Here is a 21,649-nt window from a genome sequence, read left to right as displayed (position 1 = left end):
ACGATCCCCACTGACTAGTCCTCTGATACCGCAGACCCATGGCTTACAAACCTTTAGAATTGTGAGCTCGTACTAGGAAAAAACTTTTGAGCAGGCACTCTCCCCCCGCTACATGTATGCTCATCATACATTGTGCCCACATATTACTGTCTACCTACATATCAAAACATTAGCACAGCTAAGTTTTTAGATAAAAGTAACTATGCCTAGAAGTTCTGACCATTTCTTCCCATTGCTCTGTGGATCCCCACATGTGGTCCATCCACACTGGAGGTTGTGCCTCAGACCCAAGGGGCCATTGGAGACCACAGTCCTCAGCCATGGTTCTCAAGGCTCTTCCTAGCTGAGCCCACCACACAAGCCCTACTTGGGGGCTTGCACCCACAATGCAGTGCACCTCATCTCATAGATGGCCTCCCTACTGCGGTTGAAAGCCCTGCCAAGGGTGGGCAGGACCTGTGGGAGGAGGGAGGTTCTTGCTCCCTGGCTGCTGGCTGGTTCATAGCTGCGTGTCTGAGGTGGAGACAGAAGAGAGTGGAGGAAGGAAGCCTCTTGTTATGTCCCTTACGATGGGGATGGCTCTGTTTCAATGAGAGGAAGAATGGGTGGGTTGTCTTTTTTCTCCATTTCCAGGGGCCAGGTGTCCAGAATAAAATTTCTCATTTTGAGACAATAGCCATAAAAAAATGAAACTCCCTAACAACATCACCAGAGCACCTGTTGGCAGGTAGAGACACAGAACCAGCCGGTGTGTACGACCGCAAGCTCACGAGGGAAGAGCCCAAAGGGAATCCATTCAAGAGGCCATGAGGTTATTTACAGAACCTGGCCCGCTCACAAGACTCAGCCCACTGTATCGGTGTTATAGGAGGCCCTGTACCCCTCCAGTGGAGACAGACACACAGGTGAGCTGGCGGACCTCTGCTCAGGGTGTGCCGGGAAGGTCCGCTTCCCCCACCTGCCGCCCCCAGCACTGGGGCTGTGAAGGCCCCTCCGCCGGCGCTGGCGGGACTGCTCGGCGTGCGACGTGTTTCGTGAGGAGCTTCCCCAGACGAGCTCTGGGCGGCCTGTGGGAGGCAGGCAAGCGGCCAGGAGAATCCCAGAGAGTGCCGCGTGCCGCAGCTGCCAGGCCTCAGGCCCCCGGAGATGCAATCAGTGCCTCACTGGGGTCCGCGGAAAACAAGCCCGCTGCTGTCAGCGCCGTCCCAGCGACTGACCAGCGGCTGCCCGCCCCACAGCGGGCCGTTCTGAGTGATTACCGACCCCTCCCTGCTTGGAAGAAGGAAATGGGAAAAACCTTTAGCGTCACATAAAAGCCAGCCCAAGACATGAGAAATGTCTTTCAAACTGCGTCTTGCTGAAGCGGGATTTCCATGGCAACGTCAGAAGACTGTGTGCACCACTGGAGATACGTCCAGGCTGACGGAAGCCGCCTGGAATGTGACGAGCCCTGCTCCAGGCGGTGGCCCGCAGGCGTTTTCCCAGAACCCGTGCTGCTGCTACGTGACCTTGGGCAAGTCGTTTACTCTCTCTGCTGAGATGGCAGGGTCGTTAGCAGATCAGGCTGAGAGGGATCAAGGTCATCTTGCCCACACCACCCTCCCAGCCTGGTCTGCTGCGTCAGTCCCCCAAAGCAGCCCCTCTTCCAGTCTTGGGTTGATAAATTCCTGCCTCAAGGGCTCTGCCAATCTTGCTTAATGGCAATTTAAGCTTGATTCTGAAAGAAATTGCTTGGTCTTTTTAAAGACGAGTGTGTTGCCTGATTAAGAAAAAAGCATACTTATACATACACGTGTTCACATTTCTATAGGTCAGGTTCCTGGGAAAGAGTCTCTGAGACGCTGAGATTGGGGTGCAAGACGTTTGCTGGGGCTTCGCTGAGGGATCCCACCAGTGGGGGTGAGGGAACTAGGACCGGGTGGAGGGAGAAGAAGAAGGGCTGTGAACACACAACAGGGGCCTCCGGCGACCCCCTCTGGGAGCCTGGAGCTGGGTGGCCCTGCTGGGGGTGAAGGGGCTGAGGCTTTGAAGCCCTGTACTGACAAGTCACCAGATGCTTGCTGCCCTGGGCAGAGGCCTTGCCCTTGGCTGAGGCCACTCCGTTCAGGACAGGACAGTCACGTTCAGGACAGTTCCAGGAGAGTGCTGGGCCACAGCCAACAGCCCCGGCGGAGGGCATGAGAGTCCGGGCCTGGAGGAGGCAAGTGGGTGGTGCACCACGGTAGCCACCATACTCGGACCCGTTTGAATTGAACATGAAGTCAGCCCTGAAGCCAGTTCAAGGAAACGGGTGAGCGTACAGAAGACATCGAGGCAGACAAAACGGCAAGACTGGGATTTAAGTGCAGTGTCTGTGGCCGGGAGACTCTCGGAGGGGGAGTCACCAGGAAAGTCTAGGCCCGGCTTCCCTGTAAGTGCAGGATTCTGCCTTGGGTGGTGGGATGAATACAAAGTTCAGAATCAGAATCAAGGTCAAGTCTTGGCTTTGCGTTACTGGCTGTGACCTTGGGTTGGTGCCTTTCCATCCATTTCCTCGACTCTACAATGGGGACAACCTGTAGCATGCTACCTGTAGCACAGGCCTATTGAGGGGCAGACGGAGATAACATAGGAGCCAACTCACACAGAACAGGCGTGGGCGAACCCCCGACAAACGGGGCAATGAGAACGCCCACCGTGGTGTTCACACGCTCGAGTTCGAGCCCAGTGGAAGAAAGCTTTTGGTCGCAGGGCCTTTTCATGGGAGAAAGGGAAAGTTGGGGCGACCGTCTGAATTGTGCATTGTTTCTCTGTGCCTTCGCCTCGGACTTCAGCTGGGGCCTGCAGGTCACATCTGGGGACAGAGGCCTTACAGGGCCACTCAAGGCCAAATAAAGTGCAACACAGGACTTCGCAAACTATGCACTTTGAAACATGCTTATTTTCCAGTAAAAATAGTCACTCGTGTCTGTTTCACGTTCAATGAACAGGGAAATCTCATTTGCAGGGACCGTGCCCAAGCTCAGCCCATTGGCTCGTCTGACGTTCCACACCCTGACGGGCTGTGCAGATGCAGTGATTGCTCCCGTCACTCAGAAAGGAAAACAGGGAGAGACTAGGCCTCCATGCGGTAGGAACTGGTTCGTTCTAACCTTAAAAAGGCCCCCCAAAATTCCCAAGTTAGCGAGGTATCTCCGTTATCATGATTAATTTTAACTATATTGCATTGCAGTGTTCGGTTCACACCCACTGTCCTGTTTAACTCTGACAACGCATTCTGTAGAGCAGGTATTATCAGCCCCAGCGTGCAGGTGAGAGGACCGAGGACCAGCCAGGTAACGTGACCGGCATGAGACCGCTTGGCTGAGCACACGTTGAAGACTGGGGGCGGAGCCTGAGCACACGCATTCTCTGTTGCAGAAAGAGTGTCTGCTCACTGGAGAAGGTCCGTGCAGCTTCGAAGCACCGCGAAGTGCGGCCTTGAGCAGCGCAGATGTCGCTAGGTCAGCCGCTGATTGATGGTGGAGGGTGCCGTGTGTCTCTGGGGATCTGTGTGTGAGAAATGTCTCCCAACTCTGCTCTCAAAGGCTTAAGAGCCCTGGTCCTACTGCAGAAAAATGCCCTCAGCCTGACTGTGTGTCTGCTGGCCAAACGCCTAAAAGAAACATCTGTGAACAAAGCCTCTCAAACTGGGCAGGGGACCCGGCTCAACCACCCGCTCGGGATGTGTGCAGGCTGACTCTGCTCCAGGCTCCCTTTGCCATCTCTGCTGGGACAGACTTTGGCTCACGGAAGACTCGGCGATACAAGTGCACGTGTGAATGAGTTAAGGGTGCCTACCAGGATGCGTGTGAATCGGGGCCCCCACCCCCGGGCCAAGGACCGGCACCAGCTGACGTGGCCTGTCAGGACCTGGGCCGCACAGCACAAGGTGAGCGGCTGGCAAGTGAGCAAGCGAATCTTCTCTGGCATCACCGCCTGGGCTACACCTCCTGTCCCACCCCCACACGCCCCCAGCCCCTGTCAGTGGAAAAGCTGTCTTCTGGGAAATTAGTCCCTGGTGCCAAAAGGGTTGGGGGCTGCTGATGCAAATTACACAGGGTGCCTGGCCAAGCCTCCAGATGTAATAAAAATAACCTCTCAGGTGGACATACATTCCTTTGATCTCAAGAGATCCTTACTTTAAGATGAGGACACTGAGGCTGCAGAGGTTAAGTGACTTGCCCAAGGTCTTGTGGCTACTCAGGAACAGAATCCTGGTTTCTAACCTGGGTGTTCAGACTCTACATGTGACATCAAATTAAAGTGCATATCTAGGATCAGCCAGAAAGGGAGAGGAGTCACCAAGGGCAGCTTGAAGGTGGCGGTGAATAGAGAGAGTTCTACCCTTGAGCTCAGTGGTGGCAGTTCCAAGGGCTGGCAGTTCTGTTAGAGCCCCGGGTCTACTGGGCTCTATCCCCGACTCACCCACCAGCTGCCCTCGGAGACACTGCCAACCACCAGCCTCCTAAAACAGTGTCTCCCGAAGGGTGTTTGGTCAGCAGTGCTTCTCCAACTTTAGAGAGCATGCAGATCACCTGGTGAGCTTGTCAGAACTCGAATTCCATTCGGGAGTCCCGGGGAGGGCCTGAGGTCCTGCATTTCTACCCAGCGCCCAGGGATGCTGACGCAGCTGGTCCGGGGCCAGACTGAGCAGAGGCCTCAGAAATGTTATTCATTGAAAGGGTCCATGGGCAGAGTTTTTGAGAACATCTGGACTAAATGAAATCAAACCAGTTTCATCACTGCAGGACTTCTCAGAGCCTTTACGCTGTTGGCAAGCACAGTCAGTCTCCAACGGGAACAGACAATGCAAACATGTAGTGTTATAACAAGAGAAAGGCTACCGATGTAACTGGGGTGCATCGCTACACTTTGGCTTACAAAGAGGGAACAAACCATGAGTAATATTATATGTGCATTCCCCCAGCTTACTGTGGTTGCAGCGTTCCCACGTGGCAGTGCATACTCAGCCTGACTGGGCCCTCCCCTTTCCCACGTTCTCCCGTGAGGTGTGTGGGCACCGCCTGTCTCCTCCAACAGGCATGCACCTCCAGGCACCCCGCTCCTCCGCCCTCCCCTGCTTTGCACAGCTCTGTGCTCAGAAGACAAGGGCTGGGTGGAGGACACGACCCGCAGGAATACCTTTCGCACACGCGGACAGTCCAGGCAGCGATGATCCACAGCGAGATGCTGAACACCAGCAGCACGGTGCCGGGGCAGATGGTCATGAGGGTCTTCATGACGAAGCGGGTGTTGAAGTTGATCTTGTTGAGCGCCCCGATGCTGCGGGATGAGGCGTCCGTGAAGAGCTTGCTGTGCAGCAGCATGACGCGTGCGATCAGGTACAGACGCAGGAACATGGGGATGGACAGGATGATGTCCACGTCGGCCTCCGCCCGTGAGGGTGTGTAGGAGAAGGCCAGGCGAGCCGTCCAGAAGAACTTGTACTCGCCGGGGATGGGGTGGATGGCGCACACCAACATCTCCAGACTGATGTAGAGGATGCGCTCATAGGTCATTGCTATCCGCCAGTCATCCGCACCATTGTCGATCACGAAGAGCTGGTGGGAGCAGAGAGCCTGTTAGTGTGGCCAAGGTGGAGCCCACGCCGCAGGAGGCGGGACAGGGCAGCTGGCCCACCTCAGGGCCCTCTCCGGGGCCCTGCTTGTATGGTGAGCGCCCTGGAAGGGGAGCAGGGAGACCTGGCTGAGACAGTCACTCTGGGGGCTTCCATTTCTGCACATTGCTTCCCAAGGTCCCTTTCTGCTGCAAGGTGCCCTCAAACTGGCTGTTTCATGAGGGGGAGGAAGAACAGCTCACTCATATTAAAAGCAGTTTCCTGAGCTCCTACCAGGCCCTGAGCTAAGCCCTGGAGGGGAACCCGGAGATAAAAAGTCACGCTCCTTTGTGAGTGAGCTGACACGGGCTGGCACAGACTCTCCCCATTTGGAGAAGGGAACCACCGTGTTCGCTGTCAGCGCCCTGCTCTCAGAGCAGCGGGGCGCTCGTGGGGTGGGCCCTGGAGAGGAGCTGCCTGGGTCTGGATGGGATCCTAACACTAACTAGCTCTGTGAACCTCTGCGAACCTCTCTGCAACTTGGTTTGCTCCCCTGGGGACAGTGAGAACACCCGCAGCTCACGGCAGTCACAGTGAGCTGGCAGGGGGCCAGTGCGCACAGAGTGCGGAGGGCCCTGCCCAGCACCCGGTGATTTTCCGTAAGTGTTAGCTATTATTGTCTTTAGCATCATTAATGCACGGGATCTCCGACTGTTATAAAATAAGGGCTGGACCCCGTGATGTCTAATTTCCCTTCCAGCACTAACTTCCGTGAAGCTGAGACTCCTGCTGTCATGCCAGGAGGAAGGAAAAAGCTACTGAAACCAGCACCAACTGAGCACCTGCTGTATGCCTGACCCAGACTTGGGGTGTTGGGGTTCACATGCAGAGAAGGGCCCAGGCTTTGCTCTCAAGGAGGTCCCACCCGAGGACTCAGGGTTGAACCAAACAGCTCTGAGCATGAGACGCAGGGAGGGGAACCATGGGGGGCACTACGGGAGCAGCTGGCTGAGGGGCCGACCTCGGCCCGGGTGGCTCTCATTAGGAACATGTGATCTCTAAGCGATCTCTAACAGGAGAGGGCACCCAGCGCGGCGCCCAGCCCAGACTTCCCCAGTGTCCCCAAGCCCGGCCGTGTCTAGACACAGTGTCCACCATCTGTGGAAACAGGAAAGACCTAATGGCTGCTCAAGTGTTCCCTCTTCTCCTAAGAGTCACCAACAGGCCAAGCCTTGGCAACATGACTGGCTGGCCAAACTCTTCAAATACAAAATGAAAACCATCCACCCTATCCATAAGAAAGACCTGCATCAGGTTACTATAGTAACTGGGTTCACTCTGGGCAGGCACTGAAGCCACGAGTCACAGATCCCTTTGAGTCCTTGGTGGGGAACAAGATGGCACGCCAGCCCAGGTAAAGAGAGGGCACATTGTACTGCCCAACCCGACGTGGGGGGCGGGTCCGGACCAGGGCAGTACCGCCGCTGCCTCTCTGGCGCCTGGCTTCTGTTCCGGTTTCCTGGTGCAGTGTGGGTGGGGCAACCTGCAGAGCAGAACTGGAGGCCCGTGAGCCAGGCTGAAGTCTCACACATCCGTTTACTAGCTGTGTGACCTCAGGTGGGTCACACCACCTCTCTGAGCCTGTTTCCACATCTCTATGATGGGATTATTAACCTTGCCCCTGCCCCCTCATGGGATTAGTGTTAGGATCCAATATTACAGATAATGAGACAGAATGTGCTTTACTAACTACTATAATAATGTGAGGGATTATTAAGCCACGGCCCCAGGGAGCATTCATAGTGTCGAGACAGAGGGGGGTGTTGAGTGCGGGCTGGAGGTGTATGAATGGCGGGCAGCCACTTCATGCTGCGGACTGAGAGGCTCTGCTCCTTAGGGCTCTGAGGCAGGGATTTGTGGACATGCAGGGTGAGCAGCGTGGCCCAGAAAATTCCATTGCTCTTCCTCATGAGAACACCCTGTGCCTGCTCCCATCTGACCCTGGGAAGCACAGCTCTCTAAGCATATCAGATATCAGACACCCGCCCTGCTGTGTCCTCACTCAGCATCCTGCTCATTCCTTGCAGATCACAAATCTCCGTTGTGAACGTATCCGTGTTTACTCGGTTTTTGTCTGTCTTCCCCTAGGGCAGTGGTTCTCGGCCCGGCTGCATATTAGCATGGCTTGGAGACCTTGCTTGAAATACCCATGCCTGGGCCACCCAGACCAAGCAAACCTAGATGTCTGAACTCCCTCTCTGGGGCTCAGTTTCCTCCTTTGAGGAAGGAGGGCTGGAACAAACGAGTGTCTTCTGCCCTGAGGGGCCGAAATTCTGTTGTCGCATGCAGCCGCTCTGGCTTGGTGCTTCCTGCCTTGTGTGTGTTCTCAGGGCACACGAGCTCTCTGGACGCAGGACCCGTGCCTGGCTCATCTGGCCTCTCGCCAACGCCTGAGACTGTGCCTGGCCGTCAGCAGAACTATAGTGAAGAAAGTAGGTGGATGACTGTGTCATACAAAGAAAAGGGGACTGCCAGTGGTCCTTGCTAACCACTCAGAATGGAGATTCCTGTAGAAAACTCATTCCTAAGCCTGCAACTAGTGGAGTCCCTGACCATTCAGCTTGTGCTGTGGGGAAGACACCTGCCTATTCCCAAATAGCGGTCCAATCTGGAATAAATTGTCCCAGGTGATCTTCAAGCCTCAGGAAGTTCTAGAGTCAACCTAGAACCAGGACTGTGAGTAGCACTGGACCAGGGGAGTGAGGGGGGCTATGCAAGCAACTCCAAAAAGGGGCTGTCCTCCCGCACACTTGGTCTCAGCCAGCCACCCAGCCCTGGCTCTAGAGCGGCCTGGCTGTCTGCCCCGATGAATTCTGAAAGAGCACCAGGGTGATGTGGTCAGAACCTGGCATAGTCCCCTCGGGCCTGCCATGAAGCAGAAGCCTCAGAGGCTTGGGGTTGACAGACGAGTTTCCTCCTGGCCTAGCCTGGGTTTGCCCCTTGTGTACTGGCTTCCCTGGGTGGGGAGGAAAGCCACATCCTCCAAGTTGCCGAGTCTTTCTGCCTCCTAAGCTAAAACGGAGGTCTCACTCATTTGGGGCATGGCCAGCCTGAAGACGCTTCCGTGCTGAGGCCTGTGGTCTCCTGCAAGTCCCACACTCCCCCAGATAGTGCCCTGAACGGAGCTGGCTCCAGACCTAATCCTTCTGCCACTTCACTGAGAGCCTGTGGGATCTCAGCCTGTGGTATATCTATCATTCTGAGAGCTTTGAGAGCTTTGGGAAGATGTTATGTAGTAGAGCGATCCCAAACTTGCCTTCAAGGAGCTTGCACTTACAAAGGAGAACCATCTCAGTGTGATTCAACTCAACTTAATTCAATAAAAACAATGAGTAGGAACCAAATACTACTTGAAATTTGCTAAAAGAGTGCATCTTGAGTGTCCTCACACACACAAAGAGGAAATGACGTGAGGTCATGGATGTGCTCGCTAGCTGGATTGTGGTGACCATTTCACAATGTGTATGTGTATGACATGATCACATTGTACACTTTAAATATACACAATCTTATCTGTCAATTGTACCTCATTAAAAAAGAATCAACCAGGTGAGGACCCTGTGGAGATATAAATATGAATCACACTCATATCCCACAGATCAGCTCGCAATCTCATGTGGCTCTGGCAAGGGAGGCACCATTAGGCCCACTGTAAAAAGCTTCCGGGGCAGGATGGGGTTTAGCGGTGCCTGGCAGGCCTGTGTCGGACAGACCTCCTGTGGCAGCTCATCCAAATGACCACAGGCTCCTCCCATCCCATTCGTTTGCTTCTTCACATGTGACTTTGCCTCTCCCAGCAAGACGTGCAGTGTATTTCTCAACCCCTTGAATCTGAACTTGGCCGTGTGCCTACTATGGCCAATGAGACATGAGAAAATGTAATGCAGCAGAGATTTGAAAAATGTCACTGATGTGGAACTTGCTTTTGGCAGCCAGGCATACGAGTGAGGCTGTCTTCAACCAGCTGCATGACAGGGGCACCCCTGGTGAGGCCAGCAGAAGGACAGCTGCACTGAGCCCAGCCCTGGTTGCCTACACACACAACCATGAGCTAAATGATTATTGTTTTAAGCCATTAATTTGGGGGGTACTTTGTTGTGCAACAAATCTAGTAAATGATAAAACTAGCTCATGCACTTACTTAGCACATGTATTGGAAGAGGTGAGTAATTTGTCCAACGTTTCTGTTTTAGCTTGTCATGCCTCTGCCCCAGAAGGAACTCCGCCCCCACACAGCTGAGCTGTCAGGGCTGGCCAGTCTTTTCAAGTCACTGGGTAACTGGGTGGAGAGGGGTCATGATCAAGGGGCACGGCCGCTTCCCCACCCACTGGCCGCATCATTTACTATATCAGAGAACAACTCAAAGTATTCTAAAAGTCGTTTTGCCAGCCATTAATGATTTTGCATACAAAGTGTTTCTCACGTGTGAAGAAGTCAGCAGGCAAACTGAACCAAGACGTAAAGGCAAACAGAACTTCCTGGGTGTGAGGGAGAGAAAACTGCAGGGAGTCTGGGAACTGTGAGTCTGGTCAGGAAAGTTTGGTGGTAAAATGGTTTTCCTGGCAGCTAGCAAAGAGGTCCATGTGGGTATTCAACCTTTGAATCAAAGGTATCAGAGAAAACAGTTCTGTTATGTATGGATTCTTCAGAAACCATGGCATTTTAGCCGTGGCACACAGGTGCATAACAGGCGCTCACTCTCTCTCTCTCTCTCCCTCTCTCAAGTCTTCTGAGCCCTTCTGTCTGCACCGCCACCTCAGCCAGACCAGGTCTGCCTGCTTCCCTTTTAGAGTTTCTCAGTTCCCCACGGAGGTGTCAACTCTGACAGGCCATCTGGTCACCTCCAGACAAGTCGGTTCAAGTGGAATTTCTGGAGCTTCAGGGCCCGGGACAGACTCTCTCGATGGGAGACAATGACCTTAGAGCCTCCAGTGTCAGCCTGACAGGCTTGGTTCCAGGCCCGAAGCGCCCGGCCTCTGCCCTGGGAGTACACGGGAAGCCTGCCTTTCTCTTTCCCGGTAAATAAGTTTGAAGTTGATTCATTGGGCTCACTAGTTTCCCCATTCTATTTTGAAAGCCCGAGGCCTTTCAGGTTCTTTATTTAAGCAGCATCTTTCATTCAAATGTTCTCAGCTGTTACGGGAGATCCTGCTTAGACATTCTGACCAATTTGAAAAACTTTCATTCTTGTGCAGCTACGAATTTCCTTAAAATTACAGGAGAGAAAATGGAAAAGGCTTTTTGTGTCTCTATTGTTCACTCTCTGTGAAAGAAGAACTCCAGGGAAAATTCCCATCATTAAAAATATATATATAGATATGCAGGAAAAAAAGTAAAAGGAAAAAATGAAAGATTTTCTTAAAATCCAGTAATAATATATTTTTTTTCCAACTCCCTGGAGCATGTATTCAGCATGTACACCATTACTATGGGGGTTTCCATGGAAACGACATCAAAAGTCCTGTAATACCTAATTAGGTTTCCCCGAGGACAAGAGCTGATTGCCAGTGATGAAATGAACTCCTAGATTTTGCAGTAATGGTTATCATAAAATTTCCAGTCAGCAAATGCACCACGGAACTAGCTGAAGAAAAGGAGGAAGGAAAAAAAAAGAAAAGAAAAGGTGGGAAGAGGAACCTCTACAAGAGGCCAGCAAGTAGATGAGCTGTCAGAAAAACGTCTCTGGTTCGACCACGAAGACTCTCAGAGGGCTGGGGTCCGAGCAAGGCAGCGCTGTCTTTCTAAGAAGGAATCCTCCCCCTCTGAAACTGCAGGGATTTGCCGAGCCAGATGGCACTCGGCCACGTGTGCTCGCCCGTGGTGGCTCTCCGGCCGGCCGGGCCGGGCTCTCCTGAGTGCCCCTGCGAAGCTCACCCTCGGCCTCCTGCAGTGTGCGTGAGGACCGGTGAGGACTCTCGAGTCTGAAGTTCTTTGGGACAGCCAGAGCCCAGGGGGGACCACAGATCCTTTCCTGTCCCCAGTCCTTAGAGAGTGAAAGCCAAGTCACAGCTTTGAGGAAGCCAGAGTTTTTCTCTCCCATAACAAGGGAGTTTCTTGATCCCTGACCATGGCACCCCTGGGGACACCCCATTCTGCCACTAATTCATGGGCAGGTCCCTTTCTGCATCTGTTCCTCTGATTGCTCATCTGTAATGTGAAGGGTTGGATCCAGACTGTGGTTTTCCACTTTCTCTGAGCTGTGGAGCCACTTCTCCTAATGAGGTTTTTCATGTAAGCCCGATATGGAAACGGAGGAACGCAGAGCAGTGCTCGTTGAAAGGGCAGAGACAGCATGTGAAGGCCAACTCACTCTCCACCTCCGCCAGCCCAGCTCTCTGTGCTGGCCCTGCACCTCTCCCCAGAACCGCTGGACGGCCTGGCTAGCCTCTCGCTGGAATGAGGGATGAGGTGCGGTGCTGGAAATAAAGGTGCTCTGGGTCTAGTTCAAGAAATGCTGGATACACAGGCATGCAGCTTACCTAGATCGGTCGGTTCATTCATTCACTCACTCATTCATTCACTTATTGTCTCATTCATGCAGCATAGACTGAGTCCATATCATGTGACCATCACTGTGCTAAGCTCTAGGGATATAGCAGGAACAAGCAGACAAGCTTCTGTCCTCGTGGAGCTTAGATTCTAGTGGGAAAAAAAAAAACAGATAATAAATGGGTAAACCATTTAATGTCATCGAGCGATGCCTGCCAGGAAGACTCAGACAGGGCAAGGAAACGAGAGCAGTCTGGGCAGAGGGAGTGCTGTCCGAGGCAGGCACCCCGGGCAGGCTCCCCGAGGAGCGAACCTCTGAGGGAGAGGGAAGGCCTGCAAAGGTATGCGTCACGAGCAGCGGGACAGCACGTGCCCAGGCCCCAGGAGGGACGGCACTCGGAGAGTCTGAAAGGTGGAAGAAAGAAGGCCGATGTAGGCAATAAATGAGGGCAGCACCAGACGAGGCCACGAAGGCAGCAGGGCCCAGCTCACTGGGGCCGTGGGGGCCATGAAAGGAGCCACACGGAGGGACAGGGAGACCACGGGCCCACACCCACCGGGGGATGTGCACTTTGTCACCACTTTCTGAAGACAGACGGTCGCAGGTTAAATATAGGACTGCACTAGCCTGCTTGGTCTGCCATAACCAAGTACCACAGATTGAGTGGCTTAAACAACAGAACTCTGTTTTCTCACAGTTCTGGAGGCTGAAGGTACAGGCGCCATTAAGGTCGAGCCGGGGTCCTGGCTTGCACACAGCCGCCTTCTCAACACATCCTTGCGTGGCAGAGACCTCACTCTCTCTCTCCCTGTAAGTCCGCAGTCCTAACAGAGAGGCCACTCTTGGGATGTCACTGCATCTTAATTACCTCTTGGAGACCCCTTCTCCAAACATGTCACATTGGGGTCAGGCCTTCCATGTATGAATTTGGGGGGAAACGATTCAGTCCATAGTAGTGTCCTTATATGTCAGAATTACCCTGCAGCCCAGCTGCAGGCCAAGCCAGGTGACTTTGCACATGCTGTTTCGCCAAAACCGTAAGACCTTCCTGCCAGGAAGTGATATTAGGCCCATTGTGCAGATGAAGAAACTAAAACTCGGGGAGGCTGAGTCGATTTCCCAGGGCCCCGCGGCCCCCTGTGTGCCCCGGACCCCAGGCCCTTCCACTGCCGAGCAGGACCATCTGTTGGGGACGGGCCAGTGTGGGCTTTGCTTGGTTTTACTCTAAAAAAACCCGAAACACACACAAAACTCAAGCTCACTCTTCAAAATGTTCATTTCTCAAAAAAGTCTTCAGTGGCCACAGAATCAATATCCAATTAGAAGAGGCCGGGCCTGCGCCCACACTTGATTAGCGACCCAGATCGGTCTGTTCGTGAAACTAAGGCAGCTGCTTTCATTTCCACCAACAGACTGTCCACGTATCTACGTTCCCGTCCTCCTCGGGGGAGATCTGTGGCGGAGTTCCCACTGGGGGAGGGACCCATCTTTGCTTAGGAGCCACCTACATACCCAAGCATATTTGCTAATGAATAAGATTTCTTTTGGGCAAAGTTAGGGTGGGGTCGGAGGGGACCAACACAGGGCTTCATTTATCTGCCCTAGAAATGAACAGGAACATCAGAGGTTGGGGATTGTGGGGCGAGGGCCCAGGAGGAGAGGGGAAATGGCTGAGGAGCAACTGGGGCCACTCAGGAGCAGGGACAGAGCCCACTCAGGAGCAGCAGGAACAGTCATGAGACTTTCAAGAACAAGAACATGCCAAGTTCAATGCCATGTTATTTGTTGTGCCACCAGCAACATCACCCCTTCTGGTTGCTCTCAGCCCACAGAAAAGTCAGCTAACACCAAGGCCTCGATCATGGGTCCTATAGGTATGAAGGGACCAGGAGGGGAGCCAGTGCCTGCAGAGGTCGCCTTGTGCAGAACAGAGCTGGAGAATTCAGCAGAAGCCACACCAGAGGAGCTGCCGAAAGAGAAATGGAAGTTCCCAAAAACGCCCAGAGACCGTGAGGAGACACAGGTCCCCACCTTGTGTGGGGGTGAGAGTTCAAGCCCAATTCTATTTGAGCAGTAAGAGCAAGGTGACACTGTCCAATGCTTGGTGACAGTGGCCACACCCAGGTATCACAATGTACTCCACCCCACCTATCTCCCACCCTGCTGCAAGAACAAATGTTCTAAAATGCAAACCAAACTGTTACTTCCCTTCTGAGAGCCTTTCATGGCTCCCCAGACCTTTTAGAATCAAGTCCCACCTCTTAATTGTACTTCTCTAAACAGCACCCCCCCAACTTGGCATCTCATTCCAGCCAAACCAAGTTACTCATGATTCCTGCACGTGTGTCCATTGGAGTTCGTACAAGCTGTTCCTCCTTCTCAATTTCTTCACCAGGGAGCTCCTTCTCTCTTTGGAAGATCCAGATTAAGCATCTCCTTTGCACACATCTTGGCGGGCCTCTTCCCAACCCCAGACCGGGTTAAGTGTCCTCCCTAGGGATTCCCTAGGGTCTCCCTAGGGTTTTCTCTCTGATGGCATGGCCCCTGTGCCATCAGAGAGAAAACCCCCAAATATCAGCTGGATAGCCTGAGGGTCTGGAGTGCTAGCCCCAATTTCAGGGGAGGAGGGGAAGGAGCAGGACGGCCTCCCCGTCATCCCATCATCTACCACGGACTGCAGTCTCGCAGGGCCCTGGGCCCTGTGCTGCATGCTTTGCAGGCATCGTCTCATTTAGCCCTAACCAGGGCTGTGAGAGAGGTGTTATTATTCCCATTATACAGATAGGGAAACTGGGGCTCAGAGAAACTAAGTAAAGTCCATACAGTTAATAAGGGCAGGCCTAGGCTCTAAGGCCAGGGGTACATGTTCCAAAGCCCACAGTCCTGACCACTGTGCTCTGGTCTCACGGTGCAAGGTGGGCTTGTCCCCCTGGGTATTTTCCCACCTCAGGCCAGGCCAGTGGGTGTTTCTGGGTCTGCATGTACCTTGGCAGATCAAGGAGTTACACAGTTTCTGAGCACCTGCTAAGTCTGGGGTGAGAAGAATCGTTTTTCTCAACACAGGAAGTTTTTGGTAAGTTTCTATTTCGTTTTGACACATGAAGGATCCTGCTGAATGTTTGTGGAATAACAGTGTGACCACTGGGGCTGCTGGAACCCCTGATCCACCGCAACTCGAACCTATGGCGGCTGTGGGGGGCGGGCGGGGTGCTTCTGAACCCTGGCTCAGAGGGTGTTTTTGCAACTAAAAATAAGGAGGTTTCAGGATCGTACAACAACTCGGAGTGCTGAAGAACCCAGTCAGGCCAGGTGGCAGTGGTGGGTGGGGACTGTTTGCCTTTCCCCAGCTGGCTAATGCCCTTCAGTTCGTGCTCAGTGACTAGCTGACGCCCCTCACACGAGTTTCCTGAACCCCAGTGGAGGGGGCTCTGCAAACAGCAGCCCAGTGTCCATTCTGACTTACTAGCTTGGTCCCAAGTGACTTTCTTTACATTAACCCTCCCAGTTCTCACAACAACCCCAGAGAAAAGTGCTGTGATTATCGCAGCTTTATAGATGAGTCCATGTCCCCAAGACTGCACAGCAAGTGAGTGGTGGTGACGGGACTTGAATCCAGAGTCCGCACTTTCAGCTACTAAACCTCTTGAGCTCCCAGCTGATGCAGGCGGCCCGCCTGTTTGTGGGTGCCCAGTGCTCTTGCTCCCACAGGGCTCCCTCCACAGAGACAGAGCTTCCGCTGGGCATTGTGTTCCAGAAACATGGGCTGCCCAAACGAACAGGCAAATGGTGGTAAACGGTCTGAAACTCGAACAGGTTAAGGCGACAAAACTGTGTCCGTGTGACTATAAAAAAAACACATTTTAATTGTTCACAATTTCTATAATTCTCCCCAGGCAAAATAGCCTTTTGTAGCATATGCACAAGATGCAGAAGGAAACCAAAGAATATTTAAAAGAGAACTGATAATAATAAAACAAACATGGCACACCAAACCGGGAACAATCCGAACACACCACAGCAGGGAAACAGCTGGATCAGCAATGGCAGGACCTACTTGTACAGACTCAGAAGATGCTCATGACGAGTAGTAAAGACAAAGAGAAAACTGCAGCATCATGGGCATAGTATGATTCCTCTTTTCAAAAAAAAACACAAACAAAAAATCCCTGTATACGTTGATATATTTTTTATGTGGACACCCACACACAAAATGTGGTAAAGCTTCTGTTTAATCACCAAATGGTTAATGCCAGTCCCTCTGGGGAGGTGGGCGTTGGGAATCTGGGAAAGTATTGATTGTTTTCTTTAATAATTTGAACATACCTCTATGTTAAAACAAGCCCATGTTGCTTTTGTAATTTTGAAAACCCAATAAAGTATTTCTTAAAATAATTGCCCTGGGGAAAGCCTCTAGTTGAGCTTAATGGGGATGTTGTAAGCACAGCCGTTCTTGGAGGGATGATGGTCTCCGCGTCCTTTCCCTGCGCTGTAATTTTCTGGGCAGAGCTTCAAAGCCCCCAGGAGGCCCCACCCCAGGATTCTGTGAGCAAAGCCAGGCTGGAAGGCGTTAATAGCTGGGCTCATTTCACAAGGCTCCGTCCCCCACCCTACCAAGGCCAATTCCATTGCCTGTTCCTTAGCCCTTCTGACTAAAACACCCTGTGAATATAGCTCGAATGTACAGAAATTGAACAAAGACCCACCTTGAACCCTGTTCAAGGCCCACCTCTCATGCACATTTGCACTGCAGGTGCTGAAAGCTGCATTCATCAGCAGAGGTTCATCGGGGCTTGGCCAGTCTGCCACGTACCGTGCCAGGCTCTGTGCTCACAACAGAGATTAGGATGCACGTTTCTGCCCAACTGAGAGCTCAGAAGTCAACAGAAGTAAACAAAGATAAGGCCGTGAAAGTGACCGGCTTGGCAATGGGGGGCAAAGAAAAGATGGTTACTATTTGCAATTCAGGGCCCTGTGACTGCATTGTTGGTGCCCACACCTGGTGCTGCCCTGGACCCAGGCACGGGGGCTCCTGCACTGCCCCTGCCCCACTAGAGGGCCATGCTCCACCTCTCTGAGACTGGATAGCGAGAAGCTAGGAAATCCCTTGGCATGTAGAATAGGGAAACTGAGACACAGAGGGGAACACAATGGCTGAGCAATTTACAGCCAGGTGCAGATGGCCACGTGATTGCCCGGCAGGGGGCAAAACTGGGAAAACAAGAATCTCGCCCCCAGGGGAATCTTTCCTCCTCTGGCCTTTCCTCCCTGGAAATAACATCTAGGCCTCAGCTGTGTTTCAGCCCCAGGCCCAGAAAAGCAGCAAAACCAGGTGGGCCAAACCAGAACCAACTGCAGTGGCTGAAGGCCCCCGCCCTGCTGAGACCGTGACCCTGAGAGGACATGTCCGGGTAACTGAGGAACATTCTACTGAAACCTCTCCTGAGACCTCCCCTCAGATGCCTGCAGGCAGGGGAGAGATAAAAGCTTCAAGGCAAAGGCCCCAGGGGTTCTGTGCGCTCTCCCTCTGGGGAGCAGCCGGTGCCCTTGCCCTTTGCTTCTCCCCACCCCCATTTCTCTCTTCACAGGCAGGAGTCCCCTAAACTCCAAGGCAATGGGCATCCAGCAGCTTGTCCCAGGCTAATCCGGTGAACCTGTCCCCAAAGCCCCTCCTCTCTGACCTCCCAGGGGGCTAAGGCAGGCCAGGCAAGGCTCTCCTGTTGCTTCTGTGTGCGGCCCTTCCTCGTCTCGCTGTCCCCAGCTTCAGTGAACATACCCTCACAGTCACCTGGACTCGTGTTGTGAAATCTTTCCTACATAAAGTCAAGAGCACACACACTACTGACTGGCCCTAGGCAGACCATGTAGGGCCAGACTCCTGTCCAGGTAACACCTCTTCCGGCCACGCCTCTCCCCGGGAGCTAGCTGATGGGGGACTCAAGACTGGGAAAATTTAGCTTAAGGTACGGTTAATAAGCCTAGTAGTTAATGGATGTAGAAAGCTATTGTTTCAGGAACTGCAGTCAGTGCAGCCCACCCTGACTCCAGGGAGACCACCAGCGATTGACCTTTGTGCTCCTGAAGGGACCACAGCAATCAGTGTGGCATCCGAGCCGCTGTGTTCCAGGGAGAGACAGTCCGCTGCCCAGGACACAGAACACAGGACACAGGACGCAGATAAAGAAAATGACCAGACAGCGGATGAAAGGACGTGAGGGAAACTGCCGGACTGCAGCTTTATCTGATTTACCTCTTTCCTGGATTCCAAATCCCTTGCCTACACTTTTGCTTCCTTATAAAAAGGCCGGCTTAATGCCCTGGCTGGGATAGCTCAATGGATTGAGCGCGGGCTGGGAACCAAAGTGTCCCAGGTTCGATTCCCAGCCAGGGTACATGCCTGGGTTGCAGGCCATAACCCCCAGCAACCGCACATTGATGTTTCTCTCTCTCTCCCTTCCCTCTCTAGAAATAAATAAATAAAATATTAAAAAAAAAAAAAAAGGCCGGCTTGAAAGGAAAGGAAAGACAGTCTGTTAGGGTGCAAACCCTGTCTTCTCAGATTTGCTGACCATCTGAATAAAGCCCCATAAAGATTCAATCCCTGTCTCTGCTTATTGGGTCTGGTAGCACGAACACCTACTTTTCTGGATTCAGAGGGCGGAGCCCACAGTCAAGGAGCCCTTGTAACCCACGCTTCGAATACCCAGGGAATATCCACGTTCCCTGACTGAGCCTGCTTCCAGGGCTCTGCGTCCAGGACTCGTGCTGCCTCTTCGCCCACCTGTCCTGCAGGCAGACCGTGGTGGCTGGCAGGTGTCACCTTAAGCCTGAAGGCAGCCAAAGAGCAGCTGGGCCGGGGCTGGGGGCCCGGAGGGCGTTGGATAGACCTTGGGCCTGAGGGCTGATCAGTCCACAAGAATCCTCGGGGTATAGGATGAGCCAGAACACAAGAGCAAGGGCATAGGAGGGCCTGAGAGCTGGAGGCCTGGGTGCCTCCCTCTGAGGCTGCCCCCAGGGCCCTGGAGATACCAGAGGTGCATCTGTCTGTAGTCCTTTCTGGCTGTCTGGGGTATGTATGTATTGCAGCAGCAGCTGTATTTTCTAGATGGCCCCAAGGTCAGACAAACAAGACCATGGTATTCCCTCTCAGACAGCCTCCCCTCCCTCCTTCCTCCCTCGTGTGCAGACCTGGGCTCCCAGACTCGCTCTGAAGCGTGTTCTGCAGAACTCCTGTCTTGCAGGAAGTGCCAAAAAATGGGGATCCAGTGGTCAACGTTTGGGAAATGTCTCTGGGAGGTGCACAAGGTTCATTTACATAGTAAAGCATTGAGAAATCATCAAGAAGAAAGAAAATGGGTCAGCTTTGAAATGCAGTCTCTCAAACCTATCTGACCATGACACTTATTTTGGAGTAACAGCTACTAATGTTTCAGGGGAAACTGGAGAGCAGTGAGTGTGGGGCACTCACTGTACCAGATAGTGAAGTTCACACTTGGGTCATTTGTGCTTCATTAGAACCACGCGGTCTTCCTGAAAGGCACCAGCTACTCCCCTGCTGAGTAGACCAAAGCCACCAAACCAGTCAGTGTCAACCAGTGCTCTCCACGGCCTCCTATGGCCAGGCGCATCCACGTGCCTGGTAGGCATTTCCTGTAACAAGGATACAATCCTTCCCAGGTTCCAGTCACTGTTCTCAGTGCTTTACAAATGTTACCTCTTAACAATGCTGTGTGGTAGCCTTACTCTATTCCCCCACTCAAAGAGGAGGAATTGAGGCATGCTGAGGGTAAGTGACTTGCCCAAGGTCACGCAGCTGGTAGGTGGTAAAGCCCGGATCAAACCCAGACAGTCTGGCTCCAGAGTCTATGTGTATTAGTTTCCTGTTGTTGCTACAACAAATCAGCACTAGATCAGTGACCCGAGAAAATACAGACTCATTCTCCTCCAGCTCTGGAGGCCGGAAGTCTGAAATCGGTCTCATGGGACCACGTCCAGACTGTCAGGGGGTTCTGGCTCTTTCGGAGGTTCTGGGGGGCATTTGTTCCCCTCTCCTTTCCAGCTGCCGGAGGCTGGCTGCCTTCCTTGTCCCCAGCCCTTCCTCCCATCGCTCCAGCCTCTGGCTTCACCTGCCGCATCTCTGACTTCCTCTTCTGTAGTCCAATCTCCCTTTGCCCCACTTCTATAAGGACACCTGTGGTTACATTTAGGGCCCACCCAGAAAATCCAGGGTTGTCTCCCCATCTCCAGATGCTGAATTTGACCACATCTGCAAAGTTCCTTTTGCCATATAAGGTAGAAGTCACAGAGTTCAGGGATTGGGACCTGGATATTCGGGGGCCATTATTCACCCTATTACACTCTGCTTTTAACCGTTGTGCTACATAAATTTAATTTTCCCAACAATCCTGGGAGGACATTGTCATTATCCCTATCTTAGAAATTAGAAGAATAAGACTCCAAAAAGTCACATGAGCTACAAGGGCCACCCCGGTGATAAGCAGCTCAGCCAAGATAGATGGGGGTGACTTTCTCCTGTCCCTCTGCATCTGCTGCTGGAGAGGACACAGGACAGGAGGGGCCTCGGGGGCTTCTCGAGCAGGTGCTGCTCTTGTTACCCTCCAGAGGAAACACGCTGTTCCGTTCGAATCCTACTCCCACTGGAAGCCTCACGAGAGCCATGGATTTGCTTTCCTGGGAACAAGGTACACGAACACACCACATTTTACAGATGGTTTCTGGGAGGCAACAGACCCCAGGTTACAAACGCTTGCTCTAGAAAGAAGGATCTTAAAGTGGTATTTGCATGCCTGTGCTCACAGCAATGTTATTCATAATTGCCAAAAGGTGGAAGCAACCCAAGTGGCCACTGATGAATGAATGAATAAGCAAAAAGTGGTATACACATACAATGGAATATTATTCAACCTTAAAAAAAAAAGGAGAATTTTGCATAGGCCACAACATGGATGAACCTCAGACCATTGCGCTAAGTAAAACAAACCAGTCACGGAAGATGAACACTGCAGGACCCCCCTTAGGTGAGGTGCCCAGGGCAGGCAGACGCAGGTGACAGGAGGCAGAGGGGATAGCCAGGGGCTGAGAGGAGGGTGTGGGCAGAGTTTCAGCTTTGCAAGGTGACGGGAGTTCCGGAGACCGGCGGCACTGCGACACGAATGTGCCCAGCACTGCTGAGCCGTAACACTTGAACATGATTACGATGGTACATTTTATGTTATGTGTATTTTACCACAATTTTTACAAGACAACAATGGCTTTAAACTCAGAGCCCTCGCAGGGCAGGGGTCAGTCTCGTCCCTTCTTATGGTGGCTGCCAAGCCGGGGCCCAGCAGACATCTGCCTGGGACAGGTGAGGGGTTCCCCTGCTGCCCCAGCCGAGGGCTGGCACCTCCAAAAGCCCTGCACACTTGCAGTTAAACAGCTGCCCCGGGCTTCGTTCTAGACAAAAATGACGAAAGCACGGAGAGCTGAGAGCGGGTGAGACAATGGGATGAGAGTGAGTGCG

At 52.9% G+C, this 21,649-nt stretch overlaps 1 protein-coding gene across 7 annotated transcripts in view; it reads right to left on the bottom strand.

Annotated features, from left to right (window-relative positions):
- Positions 1–21,649, bottom strand: part of KCNN3 (potassium calcium-activated channel subfamily N member 3) — a 145,902-nt gene that overhangs the window by 58,033 nt on the left and 66,220 nt on the right. For all 7 annotated transcript variants that reach the window (XR_006783144.1, XM_045816524.1, XM_045816525.1 and 4 more), the window contains exon 3: positions 5,164–5,582. Coding sequence is in view for 6 of the 7 variants with exons in the window: in XM_045816524.1 (XP_045672480.1) it covers positions 5,164–5,582 (419 nt within the window). In the remaining variant the exon portion in view is untranslated. The remainder of the gene's footprint in view (positions 1–5,163; positions 5,583–21,649) is intronic.

This window comes from Phyllostomus hastatus, unplaced genomic scaffold, assembly GCF_019186645.2.
Source record: "Phyllostomus hastatus isolate PE091 unplaced genomic scaffold, TTU_PhHast_1.1 phas_scaffold_216, whole genome shotgun sequence".
NCBI classification, from domain to species: Eukaryota; Metazoa; Chordata; class Mammalia; order Chiroptera; family Phyllostomidae; genus Phyllostomus; species Phyllostomus hastatus.
Note: the sequence above shows the minus strand (reverse complement) of the source record. Positions and strands in the feature narration are given on the sequence as shown.